At 41.9% G+C, this 26264-nt stretch overlaps 1 protein-coding gene across 1 annotated transcript; it reads right to left on the bottom strand.

The window, feature by feature from the left end:
• Positions 1-19764: 19764 nt before the first annotated feature.
• tgfb5 (transforming growth factor, beta 5) lies at positions 19765-25895 on the bottom strand (the record flags this gene model as incomplete). The annotated part of the gene is made up of 7 exons (XM_080745633.1): positions 19765-19923; positions 20845-20998; positions 21606-21786; positions 22719-22829; positions 23750-23882; positions 24756-24919; positions 25544-25895. The coding sequence occupies 7 exons, from the start codon at positions 25893-25895 to the stop codon at positions 19765-19767; spliced, it is 1254 nt and encodes a 417-aa protein (XP_080601759.1).
• Between the last annotated feature and the right edge of the window lie 369 nt (positions 25896-26264).

The following is a 26264-nucleotide window of genomic DNA, read 5'->3' as shown; positions in this document are numbered from 1 at the left end:
TAGTTTTCTTTCCCTAAGCTTTTAGTATGTTATTTAGCATACCCAATAGTAAGAGAATCCATTGAAAAATCTCTTCCATCAATTATTTGGGGTTTCAACCATGTATAGACCTATTTAATAATGAATCAATTTCAAACGGACAACTAGGGGGCTAGCCCAACTTGTTGCCGATGGTTTTTGAAAAACTTATGTCCATACCCAACACCATGCCAAAAGTCAAAAACGTGTCACCAAGTGCATAATTGATATGATTTTTTACATATTAAATCCCAGTTTATAGGCATTTAAAGCTCCTGCAGCCATCGTGGACGCCAGTCACGTGCCATCTTGAAAATGAAGCCTTTCCGAAAGGAATATTTTCCTCTATTTTTAGTATGCTCTAAAGAATGTCCAGAGGTACCAGAATCAGTTGGCAAAATATTAGCAAAATCTTTTCCATTTGAGATATAGCCATTTTAAGCTCCCCACAGTCAACTCAGACGCCATCTTGAAAATGGCGGCTTTCGGGGAGGTAGATTTTGGTAGATTTTGAGTATGTTATTTAGCACACCCAATACTACCAGAATCCATTGAAAAACCTTTTGTATCAATTTTTTGGGGGTTAAGCCATATTTTCTCTTAGAATGACTCACCTAAAGACAAAATTGTCACACGAAAATAAGAAAAAAGATTTCATGGGACTGATTTCATGGGACTAAGTATGTCGGTGCTCTGACACAGATATTTTGATCATTGTTGGCAGAGAAAATATTTTCATAGGACAAACTGTGGATCGATGGACCAACTTCACCTATTTGCAGCATTGACTTTGATACTACAGTTGGCAATGACATGCAGAATTTTATGTTGTATGTTTTAGTCCAATTTAATTTTGGAAACTGACGTTTCAGACTTGCTGCATATGGCATATAGTAGGCTAGGCTATATGGCAGAATGTAGAATCTATATAGATACAGTATAACTGCCAATAATGCCTATATTGTCAGTACAACTGAATAGTCTGTAGCACACTGGTTTATCCATTAACATTAGAATCATGGCCTCCAAGAGGACCGTCGCTCTCATCTGTTTCAAAAGAAAATAAGTCCTTGTTGTTGTTCCTCAAAGATATTTTGTCAAATTAGGCCTCAAATCCAGCTAAGATTCCCATGCTTCACCAATGCGATGTGAGAGTGTGGTTTAGCAAACACCAACTCGGGACTCCTGAATCGCTGCCCTCATCCCTCTCCTATCTAGCATTATGATCTTGAGCTCTACAGTGTTGTTATCTAAGCTGTCTTGCCTTTCCTGGCTTTGCCCTAGGTTGGCTCCCACAGTGTCAGTTTGCTTGCCAATAGTTCCGGGTGCCTGATCTCTCTCTGACTTTGTCTATGACTATGACCCCTAGTAGGGATTCTTGTGTAGACTGACTCCATAAGCCTGTCTCTATTATTACATAATCGCCTAATCACAATTATCTTTGCATAATTGTCATAATCGTTTCCATTTAAAAAAATGTTCATATCTTTTTTTACATTTAAAAAAATCGACAAGCTCAAAACTAACCTGACTTTCGTCAGATGGTGGCAGTAGTGCGCTACCGCTCTACTTTACCATCTGAGCTCTCTCGGTGGGAGTTGATAACACTCGTAAAGCCCCGGGCCGGACCAATCAGCGGCAGCTACGGGCGGGCTCTGAGCGGCTCTGAGCCAATAGAGTCTGATTGCAGACCACGTGGATGCAGACAGGCCAATATGAGTGGTTGGAGTTGGCACTCCCAGACTTTGATAGAGAGATGGCCACATCCAATCACCTGCTAAAGAAATTCAAAAAATGGCCCGCCCCTAACATCGAGTCTGCCCGAGAGAGCCCAGATGTAAGGCAGAGCGTTACGCACTGCTGCAACTATCTGGCGCAGTCAGGTTAGCTCAAAACGCATTGGGATGCACAATTACACGTCCATTTGGTTCTATTTTTACAGTCAGAGTTAGGAGGGGGGGGTTGCCTTCATGCATATCGCATAGGGGGTCCTTGACATTGACATTTAAGGCCAATTCAACAATGAGGTGTCAACTCTTCATATATCCAAATGGATGACTGGAGGAGCAGAGTGCCTCCTAGTGGAGGAGCAGGAGACGGATTGTGAACTGAAAAAACTAAACCAAATGTGCCTTTAAGACAGTCACACACCAGAGACAATAGAGATGGCGTGTGCGCGTGTGCGTGTGTGTGTGTGTGTGTGTGTGTGTGTGTGTGTGTGTGTGTGTGTGTGTGTGTGTGTGTGTGTGTGTGTGTGTGTCCATTTCATTTCTTCACCATATGTGAAATTATCTGTCTAGTAAACAGTACTTTCAGGGTTTTCTGAACTGTCAGGCCAGTTTTTGAACTGTCAAACAAGTTCCTTTGTCTAAGAAAACATGTGCAGTGCAGCGAAAACCTGTCTGATTATTGTTGGATCATTGTGGATCCATCAGCCTTGAATCAACAGTGTGCATATTAGAGGGCCATGTCCACAGCGAACATAGTGCTCACACAGTGTGGATATCATGGCCATATCACTAATTCACAGAGTTGTGACATACACTCAGGAGGATCAAAACAGCAGCACTCCTCTCAAGAAGTTGAACTGTTTCTAGTTCTACCTTGAAGGACCCAGGATGCTGCACCAAAAAACGCTGGGGATCAAATATAGAAATTAAGGCTGGGACTTTAATTGATTAATTGCAATTAATTAATTACAGAAAATTAACATGATTAAAAAAATTAACGCATTTTAATCGCACTTAGTTTTTGCACCACAGAACCTTCAGTTTCGGGCATACCGATCATAGCGATGCACCAACCAAGAAGAGACAACAAACGCAAAGGGAGAAGTAGCCGATCAGAGCGCTTTGCTTGGCCCAGTGGATGCCAAATTTAGATTTAAAAAACTCACTCGTTGATTCACTCGTACAACAAAATGTGTTTTATGCTTCTCTGGTAAAATATTAATATGGAATTAAAATGTGATTAATTGCGATTAATTAATTACAAAGCCTGTAATTAATTAGATTAATTTTTTTAATCGCATCCCAGCCCTAATAGAAATAGATGAAAGACTGCATATGGCGCTGCCAACTCTAAGGAAGATATCCCTGAAGTTTCCTAAAATGTCCCTAAAGTGTCCTACTCCTAATGTCTCCTAGTTTACCTAAAATGTCCCCACAAAGTGTCCTTATTGTGGTGTTATGGGGTTTTGTGTGTGACTGATGCAGCACCACCGCCTACTGGGCTGAATGTAAAATTACCTCTATGTTACAGGTGTTGAATAAAAGCCTGCATTGGAATAAAGTGTCCTTCTCCTAGTTGTCCTAAAATGTCCACACAAAGTGTCCTTATTGTAGTGTTGTGGGGTTTTGAGTGTGACTGATGCAGCACCGCCGCCTATTGGGCTGAATGTAAAATGAACTCTATGTTACAGTACCTCGCCTCAGGGGAAAGCCTGGATGTTGACCCCGTCTCCTGGATGTTGACCCCGTCTCCTGCCATGCTCCTGGACTGGCATTTCTCCTGGATTTGGTGTCAAACTCCCAAAATTCAGGAGAGTGTTTTCTGCTGGTGATTCAGTCCGAGTGTATCAAAGGGTGCTTTCGGAAATGCGCACCGGGTGTGGTTAGGGTTAGGGGTTAGGGTTAGGTTTAGGCATAGTTTTACTGAGGTTAAGGTTAGGGTTAGGCATAGTTTTACTGAGGTTAGGATTAGGGTTAGGTTTAGGCACTCACTACACTGAGCACACACCCCGTGCGCATTTCCGAACGCACCCTTTGATACACTCGGACTGAATCACCAGCAGATACAGATATTCACTTAAATGACTTAAAGATGCGAAGTCACTATTAAAGACGTCTTACTTTGCTTCAGTCATAAAATCTGCACACCTACATTTGGCATTTTAAGGCTGAAATTGTGCCCATGCTAGTAAAGCAAGCCTGATAAAAGTATCAAACATGAAAAACAATTCAAAGGAACACAGGGAAATAAACTCAGCACAAAAAGAAAGGAAACATATAATAATTAATTATATCTCCCCTTTAATAATACCAATTTGTATTGTGTTTTATATCATTTGTATCGTTGATTTGTCACTTTTACAACAAGGGTAGTGCCAACCCAAAATTTGCCAACATTTCGTCCATTATATTTCCCCTTTAATTATGCCAAATGGTATTGTCAAACTAGGGGGTTTTAATTATTATGAATCCATTGCAAGCATTTGTTTTGCATGAAAAACATTCCTTGGGCAAAAAATCGACCCCAAAAGACTGTGAAAATTGATGACTCATCACTAAACCATCATCTTGAGGGGCCATTTCTTGCCCAAGGAATGTTTTTCGTGCAAAACAAATGCTTGCAATGGATTCAGAATAATTAAAAACCCCTAGTTTGACCCCTCACATCCCACTTAAAGCAGATTTTTTTGGGAGTAATTTTTTCCTTTATAGTGTAGTGTATAGTAAGTGAAGGTAGGTAGGTCGTTTTCAAAACTTTCCCCCGATGGGATTCCTTGGGACTTTTTTTCTCTCACTGAGGACATTTTGAGGATACAAAAATCAGTTGAGTTTGCTACTATTGCAATTTGTTTTAGGTTTAGCCTCATTTTGGCCTAAAATTACTGGACTATTAACTACTGGCAGATAACTCAAGAAACTGAGGTATCTGATATTACTCTGACAGACTATATCCAATATCTATGCAATACAGTACCCATATTTATAGTCATGTGATCAATAACCTATCAGTGTGATCTCCCATGGTACAGACTAACTGTGATGGTTAATTACAAAGTTTTTCCATGCTTCTGTGGGAACAGAGCTATGTCAGTGGTTTGTAGCTCACGGTTTGCGGTTCTAGACCACATTTGTCTTTGATACCATGGCGCCATGCTAATCTTTTCTGTATCGTTTCAATTTTAGTACCACTTTACCTCATGGTTCCACCTCATATATAAATAGTGTCAATAAAATATAGCCTCCCAAAAAGTACCGCCCCCTTCTCGAGGGGGTCCAATAGGAAATGGGCCCTGGTGTGACATCACACCAGTCCCCTTTTCAGGAGAGAACTTAAAAAAAAAAAAAAACTGTTCGGACACACTCACTCAGAAAATCACAGAAATGAAAACCAAGGCTTAAAGACCAAATGACTATTTGGGGTGTTTTATTTTGAAGTTTCAGTTTGAAAAGGAAGCCTGTGTGTTTCTGAACCTATCCGAGGGGACCAGCCCTTCAGGCGATGGGATTTAAAATCTGAGTAATGGGAGTAATGGGAGCCAGCAATGGGAAACAAACAGGTGAATGTAATCAAAGGTGCATTTATATTCAAAAACTTTTTTTTTTTTTACTTTTTTTTTCTATTTTTTGGCATCTAGTGTTAGGTATGGCCATATTATCACTACAGATATGCTCTAAAAGTGTGAAAAACATGTTTTTGATTTCACCCCGTCTTTAAAGTTAAAACCCTTCTTGTGACGATCCCGAACAAGTTCGGCTTTTTTTCAATACGATACAATATTTCTTTTTGCTATTTTACTTACCCTGAGCTGCTTGTAGAGACGTGGGTGGTCCTGGCTCGTCCTACGCTTTCCAACGAGCCATTCTACGTGGTCCGACGATTTATTCCATTGAAAATGGCCAGATGCAAAGTTTAGAGCCCCCCAATTTTTTCGGGGTGCCGTTCCCGAACTAGTCCGGCTTTTTTAATAAAATGAATTAATTAATCAGAGGCCTCGCCGAAGCCCCCGTCTAAATTTTGATCCAGGCCGAAAACCGCGAGCTCTTTCCACCGGCCCGTAATCGGGTAACGCCGCCGCATCGCACCGCCTAATCCAATACATTCTCACATCTTTAGAGCCCTTTTTCTCTGAACTGTGTTCCTATGGCAGCAAAAAAAAAATTTTTGCGGCTAAATAGCCTCAAATCGGGCTTCAAAAAAAAAAAAAAAGCCGATAGCTAACTGTTAGCTCTCTTCATCCGGTTCATGTGCATAACACTGTTCACAGTGAAATCCCAATCCACTTCTGCCCATAGACATAGAAAGGTAGACGCCTCCTTCGACTCTGATGCATGTGCATCGAGGGACTAAGGGAATCACGTGTGCATTGCTTCCACGTGCGTCACACATAGGGAAGTTGCTAGGCCAATCAGAGGTAGGTGGGGGTGGGTCTTTACGTACGCAGCCTGTAAGAACAGCTGAGCCGCGCAACATTGGAACTGGCTCTATTGAATTGAATTGTGGTCCTTGGAGAAGTCCCGGAAAAGTCGCGCTGTGATTGGCCAGTAGTCACTTTGACTGACAGCGTTCCCTTAGTTTTTCCAGGATGTCCGGACTACAACTGTTGCACGTCGCTCCAATGCACTGCAGAGGCGAACGAGGCATCTAGCTCTTTTTCTGTGCTTCTGCCTGGGTCCCTGTAACAGCAGTAGTCTGTGGCGGAATGTCTGGCACTTTGGCGCCCTCTTGTGGCCTTGGCACGCAACTTGTTAATGAATTGTATTTTTGGGGGTGGAAAAATACACTGGGAATAATAAAAATAAGATTTTTTTGGGCATAAAACGACAAGGGCGGAATTCAAGTGTGACTCGCATCACGGCATTCTTTCTAGTCTATTCATGAAATGACTGAGAAAAATATCAGAGCCTACTTATCGTCCAGAACATGATGAAGTAGGCTACTGTAGGTCTGTAGCGGTGATGAACAGGCAGTAGACCAGTGAGTAGGCCAGGAACAGCATAAAGAACTTATAGTTAGGCCCCATTTAGGCTGGATTTAGACTGCAGTCAAATCCAGCCTGAATCAGATCTGTGCCACATCCAGATTGGAATCTGATTGGTTAAAATGGTCACATGTCATGGTTTGATTGATTGATTGATTGAAGACTTTATTAGAAGTTTGCATAGGAAAAGGTACAGTTTCATGACGGTACAGTTCACTGGTACAAGGTCTACTAAAAGGAGATCCATGAAAAGACTAAGCTTATTTCCACTGGAAACCATTGAAGTATCTCATCATTGAATGACAGACAAATAGAACACAGTACTATGCAGTAGATATGTAAAGAAAAAGAAAAAAGAAAACAGTAAGTCTGAAAAAACAGTATATACAAAGAAGGGGCAGGGGAGGGTAGGGTTGGGCTAGGTTCATTTTTTTACCAGTTGCGAACGGCTGCTGCCTGTAAGTGGTCACATGGAACAAATCAGATTCCAATCTGAATGTGACACAGCTCTGATTCAGGCTGGATTTGGCTGCCAGTGTGAATGGGGCCTTTGAGAATCCTATGCAGTTGTTGACCCTGAAACCAGACAAAACATCAGGTCTTCAGCAGGGGTTGAAGAAGTACTCAGAAGTATACTGTATATATGTTTTTGTCAAAACAAAAAGGATTTTGTTAAAAGGCTAACGGAGTGGCACAGTGGTAAAGTTCCTGCACACCACCATGGAGGTTGAAACTTGTGGATTCAAATCCACTGTGGTGCATCTGACTAATGTGACTTGTGAAGTATTTGATTGTTCTTTTTGTTGAAAGGTGTGAGATCTAGCTCTCTCTCCTACCATTTTCCTTGCAAACGGCTGTCTCATTGCAGCTCAACGAATAGAGTAATTGCCTTGAGGTTGAGAGGTCAGAGGTTCAAGCCCCAGCCCTTGACAGTGAGTTGTGTTGGATAATCACAGAGGCTGACAGACATACAACTTTAAGATCTCTGGAGTCCAAAATCTGGATGAATATCATCTTTCACTTTTTCACTGAAGCAGGGAGTTCAAATCTTCCACAGGATATTTTTGCTGTCCATCTAAATTCTAATAGTTGGGTTAAGTATTACGTTCGCCATTGAGTAATCCATGCCAGCATGGCTCAAAGGTTAAATACAAGGTTTACAAATCAAAGGTTCCAGGTTCAAACCTCAATTAAAACTGAAATATCTCAATCCACCAAACAATTAAGATAGCTGGTAAATCAAACTGAAAGTGCACTACAATGAAACTCAAATGTCTCAACAAAACAATTATCAAATAAAATGGTAATGGGAAAAAACAATGACTGTCACATATAAACCGAAAAATACCACAAAACTACTGAGTAAAACACGAACATAATAATATAAAAAGCCCCAATAAAGACATTGTTGAATAAACAATTTAACTTAATATGTACATTTCTAAAGATTCTCCCTCTTCCACCGACCGGTCCTAAAAGAGGGTGTGAGGAGGTAGCTGGGCTGTGTCCGCCCCTGTCGCCTTAAAAACACAGAAAATGAAGACATACCCTGATCAAGACTCAAACCCTTAACTTTCAAGTAATTAGACATCTACTACACTCATGCACCACCAGGCCATGTACATTAATGCAAGCTTGGAGGTTATACTTAAAGTTGAAATGAGAGGTGACAGGTCAGAAAATTTAAATCCACTGCAAACACCTCTACCCCTGATAGAATAACTTAAATGATACTGGCCATGATACTGGCCATGATACTGACCATAATTATTACTGACATGATACTGGACATGATACTGACATTATTACTGGCCATGATCAACATAATACTGAAGCCTGAAGAACCCACCGTGGGTTGAGTATTACGTTCTCTGAAGAAGTTTTTCATGTCATTGTGGCTCAAGAGATGAACACAGGTTTAACACACCAAAGGTGAGGAGTTCAATTCCACACTGGATATTTTCGCTGTCCATCTAAATTCTAAAAGTTGGGTTAATTATTACCTTCGCCATTTTATCATCCATGCCAGTGTGTCTCAAGAGATGAACACAGGTTAAACAAACCACAGGCGACGAGTTCAATTCCCCAATGGATATTTTCGCTGTCCATCTAAATTCTAAAAGTTGGGATAACTATTACCTTCGCCATTATATCATCCATGCCGGTGTGGCTTAAGAGATAATCACAGGGTTATCAAACCAAGTGTGAGGAGTTCAATTCCCCACTGGATATTTTCGCTGTCCATCTAAATTCTAAAAGTTGGGTTAAATATTACCTTTGCCATCCTATCATCCATGCCAGTGTGGCTCAAGAGATAATCACAGGTTTAACAAACCAAGGGTGAGGAGTTTAATTCCCCACTGGATATTTTCGCTGTCCTTCTAAATTCTAAAAGTTGGGTTAAGTATTACCTTTGCTATTGTATCGTCCATGCCAGTGTGGTTCAAGGGATGAGCACAGGTTTATCAAACCAAAGGTGAGGAGTTTAATTCCCCATTGGATATATTCACTGTCCATCTAAATTCTAAAAGTTGGGTTAAATATTACCTCCGCCATTGTGTCATCCATGCCAGCATGGCTCAAGAGATAATCACAGGTTTAACATACCAAGGGTGAGGAGTTCAATTCCCCACTGGATATTTTCACTGTCCATCTAAATTTTAAAAGTTGGGTTAAATATTACCTCCGCCATTGAATTATCCATGCTAGTAGGCCTATGGCTCAAAGGTTAAAACCAAGGTTTATATGTCAAAGGTTCCAGGTTCAAACCTCAAACAAAACTGAATCATCTCAAAACTCAAAATAACAACAATAGCCAATAAACCAACCCAAAAGTGCTCTACTAGGAACTCAAATGTCCCAATAAAAAGTGAAACAATAAAACTGCTCATGGGTCAGATCACCAATAAATAAAAAAACAGACCAAAAAAAAAACTTGAACCACAAAAATTACTTGGGAAAAATCACCAACATTAAATTGTTGAATAAAAATAATTTAACTTAATATGTACATTTCTAAAGCTCCTCCCCCTGGAGGTGTGGCAGCTGCAAACTCCTCCCTCTTCCACCGGGGCTAAAAGAGGGCGTGAAGAGGGAGCTGGGCTCTCCGCCCTCATCGCCTTAAAAACAAGAAAAATTAAGACATTCCCTGACCAAGATTCAAACCCTCAACATTCAGGTTGTGAGGCATCTGCTTTACTCTTGCACCACCAGGCCTTTCACACTAATAAGATTTTGGAGGTTATATTTAAAGTTGAAAGGAGAGATGACAGGTCAAAAGATGAAAATCCACTGCAAACACCTCTACCCCTGATAGAATGACTGAATCTACTAGATCACCCCCTGATGATCAGGGTTCATTTTGACACAACTGAGTTCTATTCCAGGTTGTTTAAAACCATCTGTTTGAACATTTGTACTTTTACTGAGTCTGCACCTGCATTTACACTTGAAAGCACTTTAAAGCAAACAGTTTTTTTCCTTAATTTTAGCCCAAGTAATGTCATTAAAATTCATACCCTTTTTGTCATATGGATTTCTTAGTTTCAGATGATCAAAACTATAGCAGTTTCAGCCAGAAGTTTTTCTTGTTTTGCCTCTCACTTTAGACAGTTGCATTAAAAAAGGCTAACAATATTTATATTTATAATGCACTTCACATTCGTGACAATCTCAAAGTGCTACAATAGGCAAGTATCATCACACTATTAAAAAACATTTAGAAACTTTAAAGTTTATAAAGTTTCTCAATTAACTGAATTATACTGAATTATTAAATATATAATTAAATTTGTGTGTGTCACAGCCCAGCCTGTGGGGCCATGACAAGAGGAGGACACATGGTAGTGGTTTTAAATGTAAAAATAACTTATTAACAAAATGTTTAAGTAATACTTTCAAGAGTTTGGGCTGTTACGACCCTTTAAATATGGCTCAAATACCAAGGGCTATAACATAATAAATGGACAAAGTCAGGTCTCAAAAAGCATTGAATCTTTATTTTACATAAAAGCTGGTGCATAATTCAAGTGCTTTTATTTGTTACACACCAAATAGTGGAATATGTTGCAAAGAAACACAAGTGTAACAAACTACTGTAAGACCTAACAAAAATCCTAACCAAACAAAAGGACAGGCTGGCCAATAACAAAAGAGGGGAGCTGGGTGGGCCAGCCACTATGTGGCCGTCAACCCACCACAGCTCCCATAAACTACCAAAACAAAGTAAAAAGCTAAACTATGATCACGAAAAACAACCAAATAATACTTACAACCAACCCATCAGAACTTAACAAATACAGGAAAACTTAAGGAACCACATGTTGGGTGTTCGCTGTTGGGGTGCTGGGGGACTCATGGGAGCTGACAAACACTCTAGCCTAGGCCCTAATCACAGATGGAGAGCAGCTGACACAGGGCGGAGAAACCAAGCCAATCATCAGTTGAGTTGCAGGTTGAATGTCTAGCGGCTAGCCAATACCCACTGAGCACACCGTCTAATAGTAGTCTAATAGTGGTATAGATTTGAAAGTTTTTTAGTTAAACTTAGACTAGACAACTAATAGATGTCTAATAGTCGTCTAAATGTAGACGGTCTACATTTAGACGACTATTAGACATCTATTAGTCGTCTAGTCTAAGTTTAGACAACTAAAAAACGTTCAAATCTATACCACTATTAGACCACTTTTAGACGGTGTGCTCAGTGGGTAACCATGCATAGAAACAGCAGCAGAGCAGATCAGAGCCAGCCAGTCAGGGTGGACACTAAACCAGAGGACAAATAATCATTAGTGAACAAATCATCATGCTGTATAGTGAGGTGTGCATATGTGCAGGCACATAACAGATGTGTAGTTCAGTAATCAGTAGTGTCAGCAATGCATGTGTGGTAGGTCAGGTGTAGTGTGGGGTGTTGTAGAGTGTGCAAACTCAAACATAAGGGAAAGCAAACAAAAGGGGTGCTGCTGTCATCTGGACAGGGAGAGAGAGACTGGCTTGCCACCCAGTCTTATGTAGGGCTCCAGGGAGTACTGGCCAGGTGCTCCCAATGCACCTAATCATCAAGCTCATTGGCCGACACCCATAGGCTCTGTGGGAGAAGCACACATAAAGGGAGAACACCATATGGACACCACAAGCCCTACAGGCCAGGTCAAAGAGGCTGTGACATATATATTAAATAATATGTAGATGATTATTTACAAAAAATAGAAATCTCCTGGATACTGACAGTCCTCTGTTGGCAACCCTGACAGACACACACACACACACACACACACACACACACACACACACACACACACACACACACACTCCAATTCATAATACCCTCCTAATACGTGAGCAGGCTGTGTTTTTACGATAACTTTGTTAATTTATTTTTAATAATTATTTGGGAAAATGGAAAAAATGAAATACAAAAAATAATTATTAAAAATAAATGAAAGAAGTTATTGAAAAAACACAGCCTGCTCACGTATTAGGAAGGAAATAGACTTATAGGTAAAGACAGCCAGCCCAGACCCTGAGTAGACTACACACAAAAAAATAAAAGGTTCTTAAGTGGTTCTTTTAGCTCTGGTCCATCGCGTCACTGTGGACAGACCCGTCGGCAAATGAATAGACCGCGTTTTCTCAGCCCCTACGAGCGCTCAACTTCAGTCAAAATAAACAAAACTACTTCACTACTCACCAAACCAAATATAGTTTTGCGTTGTGGAAAGTCTATTCTCCACGGTGATGAGCCCCTCAGCCCCACCCAATCTGCAAAATACACTATTTTTTGGCATGAAATAAAGTGCAATCTTACCTGGTGGGGAGGGAACAGGTGGTGGAGATTAACGGAACCCTGTCCCCCCCCCTCCCAGTAAGCTGTGGTGTTCCTCAAGGTAGCATACTGGGACCTCTGTTGTTCCTAATATACGTGAACGACATGGCATCTGCTTGCGACTGCAACCTGTTCCTGTTCGCGGATGACTCGGCTCTCCTAGTCTCGGGCAAGGACCACTTGCAGGTTGAAAAAACACTTAACTCTGAACTGAGTAAGATCTGCACATGGCTTAACGACAACAAATTATCAATTCACCTGGGAAAAACCGAGTCCATCCTCTTTGGATCAAATCATAACCTCAAAAAGGTAGATGACTTCACAATCAAAGTGGGTGACAAGGTCATAACACGAAAAAACGAAATCTCTTACTTAGGATGTATCCTTGAAGCTAATCTTTCGAAAAGATGACTTCAAAAGTAATACAAAAAATCAACCAACGAACTCGTTTCCTACAGAGGATCGCCCCAATGGTCAACTTCAACACACTGAAGACCATAGCTGGTGCAATAATCCAGCCCCTCTTTGACTACGGAGTCCACGTATGGTATCGTGACGCCCCACAAGCCCTTAAAACTAAACTCCAAACAGCCCAAAATAAACTAATTAGGGTCCTGCTTAACCTTCCCTATCAGACTCACCTCACCACTACTCACCAGTTAAGAGTGGGGTGGCTCAGAGTAGATGACAGAGTACAGCAACTTGCAATGGGCCTGGTGTACAAGATACACTACACCACTATGATACCCAAGTACCTGTCAAAATACTTTATAAACGTTAAGGATGTCCATAATTACAACACCAGAGGCAGTGCCACAGATCACGTTCAACCCAGAGTCAACTCAAAGAAAGGGTCGAACTCGTTCTTCTGCTATACCACAAAAATGTGGAATGCCTTACCGAAGGCCATAAAGGAGTGTGGATCACTAGCATCCTTTAAAATTGCCCTGAAAAACCACTTACAGGCAGCAGCCGTTCGCAACTGGTAAAAAACCTAGCCCAACCCTACCCTCCCTGCCCCTTCCTTGTATATACTTGTATACTTGTATATTCCTTGTATACTTAGGCTGTCTGTTTAGATTTACTGTATATTCCTTGTATATACTTAGGCCTACTGTTTGTTTAGATTTACTGTTTTCTTTTCTTTTTTTTCCCCTTTTTCTTTACATATCTACTGCATAGTACTGTGTTCTATTTGTCTGTCATTCAATGTTATATGAGATACTTAACTTTTTCGCCGCCGTTGACGGTGAGGATTGTCATTGAAAGGGTTAATACCATGGCGCCGTTGACGGTGAGGACTGTGAATCTTACTGTATATACAGTAAAGATATTATTACTTACTTAATGTCGCTCCGGTCCCGCTCGCATCGGTAATGTCGGCGATTTGTTTACAACGCACGTTGGGCGTGCACGCGAAGTGAAGTTCCTCAATGTTAAGTCAATGGCGAGGCCCATAAAGAAACTTCATTTAAACAAAATAGCCATTTTGAGACATTTTGCAGCAGATCTAAATGTAAACAAGGCAAAAGGCAGGGCGCAGCCATCTTCATCTTCTTGTCGCACACTGTCATGTGACTAGATGACGTAATCGTTGCCGTCAAGTGATAATCCAAAAAAACAAAAACAACCCCCTTCCGGCCCTTCAAAATAATAGCGGCGGCCGACGGAGGAAACGACGTGGCGCCGAGGCACCAAGCAACCTTCAGATTAAGAGGCAGCAGATGTGTTAAATGGTTTCCTGTTGAAATAAGCTTAGTCTTTTCATGGATCTCCTTTTAGTAGACCTTGTACCAGTGAACTGTACCGTCATGAATCTGTACATTTTCCTATGCAAACTTCTAATAAAGCCTTCAATCAATCAATCAAATCCAACTCGACCGCCGCTTATTATTTCCGGGTTGTGAACCATATGCGGTGGCCGCTGGGTGGCTCGAGGAGGGTGCGTTTTATTTCATGACAAAAATAATGTATTTTACAGAGTAGGTGGGGTGTAGCCATAAATTATAACTACCAGGAGAGGGTGCTAATATGCGGAGGTTATGTCTCTCCTGGAGTTATAAGCCAGAGTCATATGGCTCTCGCTGGTTGAGCCCCAACGTCCATACTACGCTCAAAACATGTACATATCAATAAGTTGCTCACCGATCCGTCGAAACAGCTTTATATCTACCGGACGGCACACTCGTTGGCATGTGTTAGTCCATATGTTTCTAATAAATTAATGTTTACTAAAACTTCTCCGAGACTCACGTTTCCTCGTCGCCTTCAGAACGCTTCAGAACGTTGGAATACTTCCGCATACAAAAAAGGCATGTCCTAGTATGAGCGAATCGCAACGGCGATCAACGTCACGTGATATGTTCGGCCATTTTTACCCAAGCAGTTCAAAAACAAGGAAAGCGATGAGACTCGGTGAAGTTTTAGTAAACATTAATTTATTAGCAACATATGGACTAACACATGCCAACGAGTGTGCCGTCCGGTAGATATAAAGCTGTTTCGACGGATCGGTGAGCAACTTATTGATATGTACATGTTTTGAGCGTAGTATGGACGTTGGGGCTCAACCAGCGAGAGCCATATGACTCTGGCTTATAACTCCAGGAGAGACATAACCTCCGCATATTAGCATCCTCTCCTGGTAGTTATAATTTATGGCTAGGTGGGGTGCTGATGGGGTTGGAGATGACTAAATATGCTTCTAAATCACACTTTTAGTCAAAACCTGTGTTAACAGGTGAGTCGCAACGTTCTGCGTGTATACAGGATTACTCGGATTAAAGAAGTGAACTGAATGGAGATAGAGGAACAAAGAACACGGAGGCATCCAACATCATGTCAGCTCAGTCAACTAGATCTGAACGTCTTTATTAAGTGACCACTTTTATACCACAGTGAAATTACTTCCGGCCGGCACTTAAGGGTAGAGCTGACATACAATGAGAGAGCATTATCTCAACAACCTGTAGACCTATAATGTCTTACTGAATCCTTTCCTTTGCAATAAACACTTCAATTTCAATTCAAAAGCCATAATTTCAATGTTGCACAAAGACGTTGTTAATAGCTATGACGTCTTTTCTACAGACATACAGTAGGCCTACATAACTCTGTCCTCTGTCCACCAGATGGCGACCGTCGCCGTCCAAAACCTCATGCAAATGAGGTCCAAGTCAGACTTTTAGAGGTCTGACTTGGACCTCATTTGCATGTTTTTTTTTTTTTTTTTGTTTCGCCTTGATGAGACTCATTTTTTCCCCAGGTGTTTTGCCTTGATGGGACTCACTTTTTATTCCAGGTGTTTCGCCTTGATTTTGGGACTCACTTTTTTTGGGATTTCTGGGGATTTTGGGACTCACTTTTCTCCGGGTGTTTCGCCTTGATGGGACTCACTTTTTTCCAGGTGTTTCACCTTGATTTTGAGACTCACTTTTTGGATGATTTTGAGACTCACTTTTCTCTGGGTGTTTCGCCTTGATGGGACTCACTTTTCCAGGTGTTTCGCCTTGATTTTGGGACTCTCTTTTTTGGGGATTTTGGGACTCACTTTTTGGGGGATTTTATATACTCTATGATTTTGGGACTCGCTTTTCTCCGGGTGTTTCACCTTGATGGGACTCAGTTTTTCCAGGTTTTTCGCCTTGATTTTGGGACTCACTTTTTTGGGGATTGGTGACTGAACTTCCCTACTGTGCTACTGGGGTACTGCTACTGGCCGTATATAGGCCTACAAGTGTAAATGAGGATTTAGGTGAGAACTGTCCTACCCGAGTATCGATATGCAAGGCAGTGTTGTTGGGTGCTAAGTGAAAATGACAGGTCTTTGGCATTATCATCTGTGCCACAGATGAACTGGTGATAATCTAACATCAGACTTTCATGTAGCACATGGGAGAACTGATGTTTTAATTTACAACACAATGAAAGAGTCAAAATCTAAATGTAACGACAGATTAATTTGAACCAAAAGACAAACAGGAGGCACTTGTGACAACTTTGATGTGTGCCAAGTAAAAAAAAAAGTAATAATGACCATTTCTGCAAAAGGTCTTGGAATTTAACTACATGAGCACATGATAGTAAGTATGTACACTCTTTCCACTCTGTTGCTCTCTTTGTTCTCTTTTCATAATTGCATACTCTATGGAAAGGGTGTGAGTGTGAAATGCCAAAGCGATGAAATATAGAATGATATACCGTACAGACCTGTACAAATTAATAAATGAAGGCTACAGGCAGGGTGGGTGTGTACATTGGTTCTATGTCTGGAGGGTCCCCACAGTGAACACACACTCCACTCCCTTCCAAGAACACACACACACACACACACACACACACACACACACACACACACACACACACACACACACACACACACACACACACACACACACACACGATATGTATAAATCTTTTCATAATGAGTATGCGTCTGTGTGTGTGAGAGAGAGAGAGAGCGGGGGTCTACACAAGGCTTTCCGTCCCACACCCTCCCAAGGACACTGGGACACACTGTGAGACAGTGCGAGGCGCTCTACCGTGGGATAAATACAGGTTGGATATAGCAAGGGGTAGTTAAGTGGAAAAGACTAACAGATGCTAGGGCGAGTTTACACAGGGGGGAGGGAGCTTCACCACAGCTCCTTCACAAGCCCCCCCATAACACACACACACACAGGCCGCATTTTCACTGTGGCTTTAAAAAACATTTTTTACTGCAATGGTGGAGAACAGTATGTCTTTTTAACAACTAAGCCCTATATACTTCATCGTACAGCGAATAGTGAAAATAGCCAATCTACAAGCTCACGTGACGCAGTGTGAGCTGTGGTGAGCTTGTAGATTTACAATTTTTGAACACTTTGAAATAATTGTAGGCCTACACATTTTTTATCAATTTGAACATTTTCAAAAATGGATGCCTGAAACGACATGCCCAAAATAGGGACCCAGAGAGAAGTGGTTAAGCTATTTTAACATGCAGCATAAAACAAACTGATTCCTCAACAAATCAGAAAGGGTTTTCATGATAACTATTTTGATTAGAATTATTAGGCCTTATTATTTCACTTTTCCTTCGATTGAAATGTGGGTCTGGGGACAAACGAGACAACGCTATTGTTTGACAAAATTTGTGAAAGCAGTGTTAAGATCCTAGTGAACCCATAATGAAGAATTGAAAAGAAACAAAACACACACCAGAATCTTTTTCCACAAGGTAACAAAATTAAAAGATGGTATAGGTTTAAGGTTTGGTTGGTTTTCTTATACATTTACAATGAACACAGGTATTACTTTTGGTTCTATGACAAGAGGACACGCACGCACGCACGCACGCACTCGCGCGCGCGCACACACACACACACACACACACACACACACACACACACACACACACACACACACACACACACACACACACACACACACACACACACACACACACACACACACACACACACACACACACACACACAGACAAATATCTGACCATTCTTTATTTCTTTCCTTCCCTCTTGCACACACACACACAAACCACTGGCATACCAGAGAGCCTATATTTAAAATGAGCCCCGGGGATGTTTTATTTTCAGCGTTTAGACATTCTATCAAAAGTGGTCAATGTGGATACCCGGGTGAAGAAACAGACTGTGTGTGCGCATGTGTATGCCTGTGAGTGTGCATGCTTTGTGTGTGTGTGTGTGTGTGTGTGTGTGTGTGTGTGTGTGTGTGTGTGTGTGTGTGTGTGTGTGTGTGTGTGTGTGTGTGGATCAGTGTGACTGATGGTAACCATAGGTATGACAAAATATAATCATAGCGTAGGAATAGCACCAAGTCAACAGCTTTTTACATAAGATAATGAATACACATTCAGAAAAGGAGCGCGAGAGTGTGATTACGGAATCTTTGAGCCAGACCCAAATAGTTACAAATTTGCTAAGGCTGCAAAACACTACCTTCCAAAGCTGTAGCCGTTCCAAACTCAGCCCTATCATCCCACGTCTCATTTTCAAAGCCTCTCTTTTCTCCCTCTCTCCTCCCACCACAAATCCCTGAATCTTGAGCGAAGGAGAGAGAGAGAGAGAGAGAGAGAGAGAGAGAGAGATGAGGGAAGCATTTAAATCTAGCGTTCCGTGAGTGGTCGGTCGGTCGGGTCGGTGTCTGGAAATCTTTCACATCCTGTTTACGCCGGGGCAGATTTCAACCCAGGACCGCAGAGGGCTGGCAGGGGCCCCTGCCTGGACACAACTCTCTCTTTTCTTTCTGCTTCCTTCTCCCTCCCTCTCTCTCACTCTTTGGGACTCTCTTTGCCTAACTCTGTCTCTCCCCCATCCCGCAGAGCTACTTGCGAACCTTTCGACCTATCGACGCCGGAATATGTGTGTAAGGTGGAATGGTATCATAGTCGGGTCCGCGGTGGAAGGCTTTACACCGCGGTGTAGTCTTTTCGAGTCTTTTTGAGTCATGAAACTACAACGTTACATCATTCCTCACGGTGTAGAGCTTTCCACCGTGAGTCCCAACACATCTCTCTGTTTTTACTATCAGACAGACAGGCTCTACACCCCGTTCACTGATTGGTCGACCTGAACCGGTCTAGACAGGGTAAAGGACTTCACCGTGGGCCGTGACTATGATGGCCTGCACTTATTTTCTGACTTGAGGTGGAAAGCTTTCCACCTCAAATTTGCGGTGGATAGGTCTCCACCGTACACTCTCATACGGGCTTCAGTCAAAGGAACATTTTAAGGCAGCAGGCAGACAAAATGTGGTTCAATCAAAACACCTTTAATATCTGCATACACGTTTTACAGCTATGCTACTGAATGTCATATTTACAGCGGGCTCCAACAAATGTAAACTATTTTATGCGTATGATCAGGAGAGATACCTTTTTTCAGAAGGTTTTCATGCCTGTAAAGAATGGGAATATAAACCTGATATCTGACTCTGGTAGTGTAAAAAAATATAACATGTCCCAAGTTTGCTGAAGGCGATCAAGTAACGAAGGTGAACTGACAAAGGATCCATCTGTCCTCTCTCTCTTTTTTCCTCCAGAGAGAAGCTGGCGTTTTTGCTGTTTTGGTCCTCTATAAGTCTTCCCCTCCTCTGCTTTCCTTTCCTCACCTTACTTCCACCTCCTCGCCTCCCTCCCTCCCATCCCATCCCCTCCCACCCCACCCCGCTCATCCCACCCCCTCCCTCAGCGGCACTTGCAGGATTTGACGACCATATTGGAGAGTTGTTCAACACGCGGCGTGCGGCCCATGAAGTAGACGATGGTCAGGGGCTCCAGCTCCTGGGGTACGCAGCAGGGTGACACCGAGGCCTCTGGGTTCAACTTGTTGTAAAGGGGCAGAATCTGATGTTGGACAAATTATCAGGAAAACAGAAACAGGGAAATGTGTTAAAAAATGCTAATAATGAATGTAATCTCTGTAGGACCCCCACCCCCCACACAATTCTTATTTAAGAACTTTAGAACTCTGCATGTGTGTATACTGTACTGTATACTAGACACTATACTGGCTGACCAGCTGTGGGTGTGCGTGCGTGCGCGCGTGCGGCGTGTATCTTCAGAGGGCCAATGGCCAAGCCCGGGGTTGTGAGGTAAAAACTGACCATGTTCCATAAGCCTACCATATATGTTCCGTTCTAAAGCCATAATAAACCAACACTGTCGAGGTGACAGCACATTTATGACCTTGGGGTTAACCAACCTCTACTAACCATGGTGTACAGCCACCACAAACAATGTACGAGCCTCTTAAAGGAACACATCTCCCACATTTCTAAACTCTTTTACCTGGAAAACTGGCTTTTCCCAGAGAATGTGGGAAAGTACTTTGATGTAGCTGAGCATTTAGATCAGCTACATCAGTGTTGACAAGGTTTGTTTTGTTCTTTTTGTGTTTTCTTTTTCTGGGAATGTCTGTTTGACTGTAATAGTTGATGGACACTACTTGCGACTTTTCTCATGGAAATTACTTACCAGTTAATTAACCATTAAATGCTAAACTTGAGCATACAACTGGAATTAATACAACTGGAACGCTCTTACAAGGCTTACAAGCCCTGACGCAGTTAAAATAGTTTTGCCTTTGTTTGGAAGCTATGTATTCTTCTGTGCTCTTGCGGGCTTATACAAGAATGGTAGCCAGTCACAACATGCAGTACCAAAATATTACACAATATCTGACTCATCATGCCACACGCTACAGCATGAAGTTTGAAACCAATCACATTTCATCTTGCCTGAGAAATGACTGCAATGTCAGCTCACCATGTTGTAGTGGTTGTCTGCGCTCCAGAGGTAAGGGCAACTGCCAGCGCAGAAGTTGGCTTTGTAACCTTTAGGCTCGTGGATCCATTTCCAGTTAAGGTCCCGTCGGAAGTCAATGTAGAGAGATCGTAGGCAGCAACCCTGGTCATTGTTACTGAGACAAAGACAGAGACAACATACTCTGTGAGAGTCTGACGGATGCCTGTACCAGCTGCATGTCTGAGTACCCTTTTGTATTTTTACTCCAGCATGTTTTGAAGGAAGAGTCGGAACCAATAGACAGGTCACGCTAGGATCACAATGGGTTACCAAAGTATTCTGGATGAGCTGAATGTGTCCCTATTCTTGGCATAGTCATTGGCAGCAGACAAACGTTTGGGGAAAATAGGTGAACCTTCTGTTCTTCTGAACATCTGCAAATATGTATATAGGGTTTTAAGTGGTAAATGACTGTGTGAGGTTGCCAGAGTTTTTCATCGCCAGGTACGATAGTCTAAATAAAACACAGTAAGCTGGCCAGTCTAAACACAAAGGAACCTTTGTTAGTCTAGCTGCGCAATAGCCAACAAAACCACATTTTGGTCAGGAGAATTCTTTCCTGAGAATATTGCTTCCCAGAGAAAAATCATTGTCTTACACAACTGGAACTGGATTATAAGCCCAACGTCAATGACTAGAATGCTTTTTAGTTGCAGCTGTGTGCAACTGCATGTCAGAGTGTCTTGTGCATGTATGTGTGAGCGAGCAGCATGTCAGCATACCGGGAACAGGTACTTTTATCGGCGGCAGCTGCCCTTTTCTTGCGGTTCTTCTTGGCTTCGTTATCCACTCTGTCGCTGGGCAGCAGTGTGAGGATGAGGTGGGGTGTCTTGGTGCTGAAGTCCGCCTGGCCCTTGACATGACCTGGCTTCTTTAACTCACGAAGCTTGTCATCATCCACACCTATGTGACAGTCACAGGGAGGAATGTGGGTAACAGAACTTTCATTTACAAATTTAAGCTTTTCACATCATCAGTATGCACAATTTGCACTTTGTATCCTATTCAAAAGTTCATATGCCCTCTTCCTAATTTATGCCATGCAAACAAAATAGATTTAACAGTTCAAATGTTTAGAAGAAAACACAGATTTCATTAATTAATCAATGTATCCAAGCGTGCTTTATAGAACACAGATGAGCCTTTCTTTTATTCTTTTTACAGATGAGCCTTTCTAAAGCTGAATTTATACTTGTCTCATGGTCTCTGAAAATAAGTGATTCGTTGTTAGCTTGAAAATCAGTTATTTGTGCGTTGAAGTATAGATTAAGTTGAGTGTCATACACAGAATATCATTCACGGGTGTAATGGAGTTTGGATTATTGTAGCAAGAATGACATCATATACAGAACCTCAACGGCTGAACATTCAGTATCAGCTCAACACAGCTAATTGGCCTGCATAAATATTGTTGCTGTCAGGCGGAAACCTTATACTGTATGTCCAAAAGAATGATCAAATGTAGTTATTTTTTACTCACAAGAAGTAATTCATGAAAAAACAAATATATAAAATAAGGACATACCCAACAGGGACAATATCCAAATTAATACATACTTGCTTAATCCTCTTGGTGCTGAATAGCACATATTGGTCTAACGCCAAATTAATACATAGCAAATAATACATTTGAACGATTAATCCAGCTTGGTAGATACTTCATTAGGTTATATCAAATTACATCCACACTGGCACAGTCACCATCATCCTTTGCAAACAAATTAGAAGACCTCTATGGGTTCAGAGGTTTATTGCCTTCTTTTCATCTCAATCTAATCTAGGGATATTCAGTGGAAACACAAGCAACTGACATGGATACGTTTTCTAACACCAACCTGCAAAGAGTGCCTCTAGTTCTTCACTCTTGTTGGGCACAATATTGTTGGTGGATGGGACAAAAGTACAGCAGGGGCAGTGGACCCCAAGCTTCAGACCCAAGTTCTTTTCTGAATATAAGATAAAGAAAAGTTAAACAAAAGAATCACAAAGGGAATGCTAAAATGTGAGAAATAGAGTGAGAAAGAGAGCGATAGAGAGGGTATCTCTGTCTCATTGGTAGGCTATGGACAGTAAAAAAAAAACCTGTCTACCAATGACATCATCAATGGAGATTCTAAGCTAATAGAAATTACATCCTGGATCTTCTTGGAAAGTGCTGTAATAGAATTAATTTTCTTGCATTCAAAAGACGTTGGAAACTTGTTTGAAATGACCAAACTTGCCTACCGATGATGTAGGCATATTTCTGAACTGTCCATAGCATCAGAAATGGGTTGAAAATGGGTGAAGTGGTCCTTAAAGGATAACTTAAGGTTTTTACAACAAGGGTTCATATTTTAGATTGTAATTAAGGAATATAAAAGATGTGTTAAAATTATTTAATTTACTTCTTTCTATTGTTTTAGAGATTATTATTTCAGTGGTTGGGGGCATGCATACAAGTGGCTATATGTAATTTTACACAGAATAAGCCCATTCCCAAGTTACAACGCAACCTTTCATGGTTGGATGTGACTTATGGGGGCTAGAAGTGTTACTGTAAATAGCAATAAAGAAACTGCTGGCTTATTGTGTCTAAAAAGACATATTTAGCCACTACGTGGCGCATGCCCCCATACAATAATATAAACAATAGAACGAAGCAAATGAAAACATTTTAACACTCACTTTTTCTTTTCTCTAATTACAATCTAAAATATGAACCCTTGTTGTAAAAAAACAAAGTTGTCCTTTAAATAGTAGAGTGACCTATTAGTTACTCCGCAGTCATTAGCAGTCTAGTAGTGAGATTTTCAGTTTATCAGGTATCAGTCTAAGATAAATAGCAGTCAACAATGGAGAAAACTGTTATGCCATGCAAGCTGACCTCCATCTGACAGCCAGTCCTTCACAGTGTCTGTGACCTCAACAGAGAGCCAGGCTCCCTTGGCTCTGGGCTCAACTGTACGGGAGTCAATGTAGCGTTGAGTGGAGCTGCTCTCTTCATCTGGCCTCAACAGCTTAAAGCACACACACACACACACACACACACACACACGCACACACGATTTTATACAAATGCTTTGTGTAATTAATGTAAAATTACACTTTTTCTTCATCTGTGCTTTATCAATTTGCCCTCCCCAACCAGAGTCTGGGTGGAGAATATAGTTGTATTTTTAAGGCCTACTAGGCTATAGATAGTTAAAATACTTTATTGGCAACAGACTATACAAACACAAAAGAATAAAGATTCTTACAGTGTGCTCTGGACAAGTAGTCCAAGACCAGACCATTAAGGATCTTGAAAACCAAACACAATGAAAAGATGGGATACTCTCTCCTCTACTCTGAGCTATCCTACTGAAACGATGGGATACTCTCTCCTCTACTCTGAGCTATCCTACACCATTGAAGTGAGTAGAGGTCAAATGACACCATTGAAGTGAGTAGAGGTCAAATGAGAAACAGGTAGGCGGTTACATTTTTGTAGTGACCTTACAAGCTAATTTTGGGAGGCCTGCAATTTTGTCTTCGGTGACTTATGGGCTGATGCCTAAATCTTTACAAATATTGTATCATAAAACAGTAATCATGTGTTATATAACAAATTATGTTGAGAAGATATTTGGTTTTTCATATGAATAAAGACTGAATTATGTGTGTGCAGTGCACAGACTATGAATTGATGATCAATGAATAGTCTGACTCTGAATCAATCAATTATTTATCCTTCACTGGCATCACTGCGGCTTGTAGCTGCAGTGATGCTGCAGTGCTGGCATCACTTCAGCACTGTAGTTTTAGTCCATGGGATATCATTTTGTGAAATGGGGGCTGTGAATAAACATAGCTTCTACTTGTGGAAAGGTTTGGAAATCACTGTGTTCTACCTGAAAGATCTCCACTCTCTGCTCTGCAGCCCGGGCCAGTGGGTTGGGGGCTCTGAAGATCCTGAACTCGGCCTTGACCACGGTGCTGTTGGCAAGGTCCACTCCGCTGACGTCAAAGTGGACTACTCTGTAATAAAGACTGGGGGCCGCTTGGCTCACTGCGTCTGAATGGGAGAGGATGGAGAACGGTATGACTCTAGTCTCATAGTGACTAGTGAGTATAAGAGGCTCACTGAGTGACAACGCTCTGTATCGATATGGTAATGTGTATATATTATGGCCTATTGTATTCTAACTCAGAGGAAAACGTTATTGGACAGAAATACATGCATATGCAGCATTAACCATAAATCATAACTCTTGTAGAGGTAGTTTATATTGGGACATAGAGTGAACGTCCCAATTTATAAACTACCTCTACAAGAGTTATGATTTATGGCGAATGCAAGTGCAACATATGGTTAGATTTAGACAGATGTTGTTTGGCCAATTGAATTCAAAGTGGCATATGCTAATAGCGTGTGCTGGTGTGCATAAAAGTATTTCTAGTATGTGCTGTCTAGACAATAATTGATGATAAGTTACAAAAGTGCCCCAGAAATGTAAGTAATAGGTTACTAGCCCTACGTGAGCAACTGGACAGCTTGGCAAGGTATTTTATAGGCTATTTTACGCGTGCGTAAAGTTGGTCAAACTATGTCTTAATATGTGAGGAAATGGATATAGTTACAAAAATGGGCCATGCTTAAGTTATTTAGACATACTACAGAGGTTAGGCATCAACTCACTGGTGTCTGTGCGCGGAGGGAGCATGTCAATACGTTGCACCTCTTTTGCGTAATAATCCTCCTCGCTGCTCTCTCGGTCGCACGCAGACTCGGCCAGCCGTGCGCGCTCCTTCAGCAGCTCCCGCGTGCTGTTGTAGAGCAGCATGACCTCGGGGGGCACGGGGTCCGCCGGTGAGGCCTCCTCGCCAGCCCCCGGCGGACTGTTGATGCGGAGCTTGCTGAGGATTTGACCGCGGACCGCTTCGATGCGCTTCGATTTTTGTTCGTCCATATCGTAGGAATGGCACGTGTTGAGCCCCTCGACCACCGCGGCCAACCTGAGCAGTAGTAGAGCCAGGTGGGTGAGCCACATCGTCCGGTGTGGGATCGGTCCAACGGCGATACGCCTCGGCGTATGAAACTCCATTCGTGGTTAGGAGAGCTCAGCTCAATGCAACGCTTGTGCGCTGGGAGCGCGTGGCGTCCCGTGCGCACCGACGGTTCCACTGCTGGTCCGTGCCCTAATGTTTCTAAATGTGATCCTTCTCCAAGTGTGGTCTATCGACTCATTCGCACTTTGCTCACTTACGAGGTTTCGTTAGGCATCTTCACTTCAGACAATCAGTAGAGTAGCCGACAAAAAAATCCACCGCAATGTCAACGGGATCGACGGCAATGGAGAAGCTCAGCCCATGTCGCAAATCCTCTTCAGATAAAACTTGATCAAATAATGGGAAAGGCG

Source organism: Nannobrachium achirus (assembly GCF_963921795.1).
Source record: "Nannobrachium achirus genome assembly, chromosome: 17".
NCBI classification, from domain to species: domain Eukaryota; kingdom Metazoa; phylum Chordata; class Actinopteri; order Myctophiformes; family Myctophidae; genus Nannobrachium; species Nannobrachium achirus.
The sequence above is the reverse complement of the archived record's forward strand: the minus strand, read 5'-3'. Positions and strand labels throughout refer to the sequence as shown.